Raw genomic sequence first — 4,864 nt, 5'->3', positions numbered from 1 at the left:
CCCACCATACTATCCCACCTGGGTCCCAACATACTATCCCACCTAGGGTCCCACCATACTATCCCACCTGGGTCCCAACATACTATCCCACCTGGGTCCCAACATACTATCCCACCTAGGGTCCCACCATACTATCCCACCTGGGTCCCAACATACTATCCCACCTAGGGTCCCAGCATACTATCCCACTAAGGCCCCAACATACCAGCGCTGCCTGGCCCATAGCTCACACACAGGGGCCAGTGTGGACGGCTGGGCCGGGCCGCGGGGCCCAATATGGCCTGGAGACTATGACCTCTGGCCTCCCATCTCCCGTGCACCTCTGGCCTCCCATCTCCCGTGCTGATCTTATCGTCTCCCGCGGCGTCCTCGGCCATATTAAGCGCTGCTCCCATGGTGGGGTCTGCACCTATTTGTCACTGCATGGGTTTATTATGTGTAGTGATGTGGCCCTTATACTGTGTAGTGATGTGGCCCTTATACTGTGTAGTGATGTGACCCTTAGACTGTGTAGTGTAGTGATGTGACCCTTATACTGTGTAGTGTAGTGATGTGACCCTTAGACTGTGTAGTGTAGTGATGTGACCCTTATACTGTGTAGTGTAGTGATGTGACCCTTATACTGTGTAGTGTAGTGATGTGACCCTTATACTGTGTAGTGATGTGGCCCTTATACTGTGTAGTGATGTGGCCCTTATACTGTGTAGTGATGTGACCCTTATACTGTGTAGTGTAGTGATGTGGCCCTTATACTGTGTAGTGATGTGGCCCTTATACTGTGTAGTGATGTGGCCCTTATACTGTGTAGTGTAGTGATGTGACCCTTATACTGTGTAGTGTAGTGATGTGACCCTTATTCTGTGTAGTGTAGTGATGTGACCCTTATACTGTGTAGTGATGTGACCCTTATACTGTGTAGTGATGTGACCCTTATACTGTGTAGTGTAGTGATGTGACCCTTATACTGTGTAGTGTAGTGATGTGACCCTTATACTGTGTAGTGTAGTGATGTGACCCTTATACTGTGTAGTGTAGTGATGTGACCCTTATACTGTGTAGTGATGTGACCCTTATACTGTGTAGTGATGCGACCCTTATACTGTGTAGTGATGTGACCCTTATACTGTGTAGTGATGTGACCCTTATACTGTGTAGTGATGTGACCCTTATACTGTGTAGTGATGTGGCACTTATACTGTGTAGTGATGTGACCCTTATACTGTGTAGTGATGCGACCCTTATACTGTGTAGTGATGTGACCCTTATACTGTGTAGTGATGTGACCCTTATACTGTGTAGTGATGTGACCCTTATACTGTGTAGTGATGTGGCCCTTATACTGTGTAGTGTAGTGATGTGGCCCTTATACTGTGTAGTGAAGTGGTCCTTATACTGTGTAGTGATGTGGCCCTTATACTGTGTAGTGTAGTGATGTGGCCCTTATACTGTGTAGTGATGTGGCCCTTGTACTGTGTAGTGATGTGGCCCTTATACTGTGTAGTGTAGTGATGTGGCCCTTATACTGTGTAGTGATGTGGCCCTTATACTGTGTAGTGATGTGGCCCTTATACTGTGTAGTGATGTGACCCTTATACTGAGTAGTGTAGTGATGTGGCCCTTATACTGTGTAGTGATGTGGCCCTTATACTGTGTAGTGATGTGGCCCTTATACTGTGTAGTGATGTGGCCCTTATACTGTGTAGTGATGTGGCCCTTATACTGTGTAGTGATGTGACCCTTATACTGTGTAGTGATGTGACCCTTATACTGTGTAGTGATGTGACCCTTATACTGTTTAATGTGTAGCAGTACCCATTTTAAGGCCGCCCTTCATAGCAGTACCCATTTTAAGGCCGCCCTTCATAGCAGTACCCATTTTAAGGCTGCCCTTCATAGCAGTACCCATTTTAAGGCCGCCCTTCATAGCGGTGCCCATTTTAAGGCCGCCCTTCATAGCGGTGCCCATTTTAAGGCCGCCCTTCATAGCAGTACCCATTTTAAGGCCGCGCTTCATAGCAGTACCCATTTTAAGGCCGCGCTTCATAGCAGTACCCATTTTAAGGCCGCGCTTCATAGCAGTACCCATTTTAAGGCCGCGCTTCATAGCAGTACCCATTTTAAGGCCGCCCTTCATAGCAGTATCCATTTTAAGGCTGCCCTTCATAGCGGTGCCCATTTTAAGGCTGCCCTTCATAGCAGTACCCATTTTAAGGCCGCCCTTCATAGCAGTACCCATTTTAAGGCTGCCCTTCATAGCGGTGCCCATTTTAAGGCTGCCCTTCATAGCAGTACCCATTTTAAGGCCGCCCTTCATAGCAGTACCCATTTTAAGGCCACACTTCATAGCAGTACCCATTTTAAGGCCGCCCTTCATAGCAGTACCCATTTTAAGGCCGCGCTTCATAGCAGTACCCATTTTAAGGCTGCCCTTCATAGCGGTGCCCATTTTAAGGCTGCCCTTCATAGCAGTACCCATTTTAAGGCCGCCCTTCATAGCAGTACCCATTTTAAGGCTGCCCTTCATAGCAATACCCATTTTAAGGCTGCCCTTCATAGCAGTACCCATTTTAAGGCGGCCCTTCATAGCAGTACCCATTTTAAGGCTGCCCTTCATAGCGGTGCCCATTTTAAGGCTGCCCTTCATAGCAGTACCCATTTTAAGGCCGCCCTTCATGGCAGTACCCATTTTAAGGCTGCCCTTCATAGCAGTACCCATTTTAAGGCTGCCCTTCATAGCAGTACCCATTTTAAGGCGGCCCTTCATAGCAGTACCCATTTTAAGGCTGCCCTTCATAGCGGTGCCCATTTTAAGGCTGCCCTTCATAGCAGTACCCATTTTAAGGCCGCCCTTCATAGCAGTACCCATTTTAAGGCTGCCCTTCATAGCGGTGTCCATTTTAAGGCTGCCCTTCATAGCAGTGCCCATTTTAAGGCCGCCCTTCATAGCAGTACCCATTTTAAGTCTGCCTCTCGTGGCAGTGGTGATGATGGGGTCATCAGCGGGTACTGTGTTAACTCAGTGTGACCATCCACCTGACCCCGGCGGCCTGAATGATGCCACCCCATAATCTGGTACGATTGGGTTGAATGGTTGATCAGGCGAGGGCTGGATAGAGGGTGGATAGGGCTCTAGGGGCGAGGCCAGACAATGGGGCGAGGCTACATCCTGGTCCTCCGGTAATAAAGTCATGTTTTGTGTGGTTTTCGTGCCTCGTAGAGCGGGTTCGAGCCCCATATAGGGGTTATCCCGGCTGGCATAGTGCTTGGTGCTGGCCGGAACGTCTTAGAGCGCGCACATGCTTATAAGGATAATCTGGCGGCTTGTGTAATTCTCCATAAGAACTTGGGGGGATAATAGAGACATTATTCTCGGCCGCTAATGTTTATGGAGAGTTTACTGCGCTAAGGGAAGGGTGCGCTTGCTCGGGCTGATCCCTTTATCGGTTGACCTTCTACACTGTCACCCATTGGCTAGTGTGCTTATGTTAGCTATTTCATTGTCTGAATACAAGAATACAGCTAGGTGAATACAACCTAGTTGTATTCACCTAGTTGTGCTTGGGGGGGTTGAGCTCTGGTTCTGTGTCCGCCTCTCAACTGTCAATCAGTCAACTTTTTTTTTCACACACGCACACATTCCCAGGAAGCCCCAGGAAGCAGCCCATAGCAGATGTCTAACTTCCAGGAACCTACTTACTGCTAGGTGAACAGTCGCATCAGGGTAACAGAAACTCTGCCCATTCTCCCAACGCCGGGGATCGATCCTCGGACCCTAGGATTACGAATCCCGAGCGCTGTTCACTCAGCCGTCAGGCCCCTAACGGGTCTAACAGGCCTAACAGGATCCTTATAGGCCTCTAATGTGTGCACTCTCCTAATTCCTGTGTGTGCACTACTCACCATGTTATGTTTGCGGGGGTTGAGCTCTGCTCTTTCGGCCCGCCTCTCAACTTTCAATCAAATGTTACTAACTACTAATTTTTTTCCCCACACACACACATCCAGGAAGCAGCTCCGTTACAGCTGTCTAACTCCCAGGTAAATATGTTTATTGTTTGTGATGTGTGTATATGTATATATTAACACGATGTACTGAACGGGGTGAGAAAAGCTTGAGCTACCTCATCCCTTTCTGTGTATTTTACATCAATAAACTAATTTCAATTTCAATTTCAATTTCAAACTCCTAGGTACCTATTTACTGCTAGGTAACAAGGGCATTCAGGGTGAAAGAACCTTTGCCCATTTGTTTCTGCCTGGTCCGGGAATCGAACCCGGGCCACAGAATAATTACGAGTCCTGCGCACTGTCCACTCAGCTACCAGACTTCCTTTACTACACACACACACCTTGTGTGTGTGTGTGTTTATATGTGTGTGTGTATTTACTATTTGTACATGCAGAATCGAGCTATATGTAATACATACGAAAAAATAATAAAGATAAAAATAGTAGATAAAATAGAATATTTTATCCTATTAGCATATCCATCACAGCCAGACCTGAGGACACATATCCATCACAGCCAGACCTGAGGACACATATCCATCACAGCCAGACCTGAGGACACATATCCATCACAGCCAGACCTGAGGACACATATCCATCACAGCCAGACCTGAGGACACATATCCATCACAGCCAGACCTGAGGACACATATCCATCACAGCCAGACCTGAGGACACACATCCATCACAGCCAGACCTGAGGACACACATCCATCACAGCCAGACCTGAGGACACATATCCATCACAGCCAGACCTGAGGACACACATCCATCACAGCCAGACCTGAGGACACACATCCATCACAGCCAGACCTGAGGACACATATCCATCACAGCCAGACCTGAGGACACATCC

At 48.0% G+C, this 4,864-nt stretch overlaps 1 protein-coding gene across 1 annotated transcript; it reads right to left on the bottom strand.

Moving 5' to 3' along the window:
- Positions 1 to 1,795: 1,795 nt before the first annotated feature.
- On the bottom strand, positions 1,796 to 2,956 carry LOC138368866 (uncharacterized PPE family protein PPE21-like). Its single transcript, XM_069331579.1, has one exon. The coding sequence runs from the start codon at positions 2,954 to 2,956 to the stop codon at positions 1,796 to 1,798; it is 1,161 nt and encodes a 386-aa protein (XP_069187680.1).
- Positions 2,957 to 4,864: the final 1,908 nt, after the last annotated feature.

This window comes from Procambarus clarkii, chromosome 26 (genome assembly GCF_040958095.1).
Source record: "Procambarus clarkii isolate CNS0578487 chromosome 26, FALCON_Pclarkii_2.0, whole genome shotgun sequence".
Taxonomy (NCBI): domain Eukaryota; kingdom Metazoa; phylum Arthropoda; class Malacostraca; order Decapoda; family Cambaridae; genus Procambarus; species Procambarus clarkii.
Note: the sequence above shows the minus strand (reverse complement) of the source record. Positions and strands in the feature narration are given on the sequence as shown.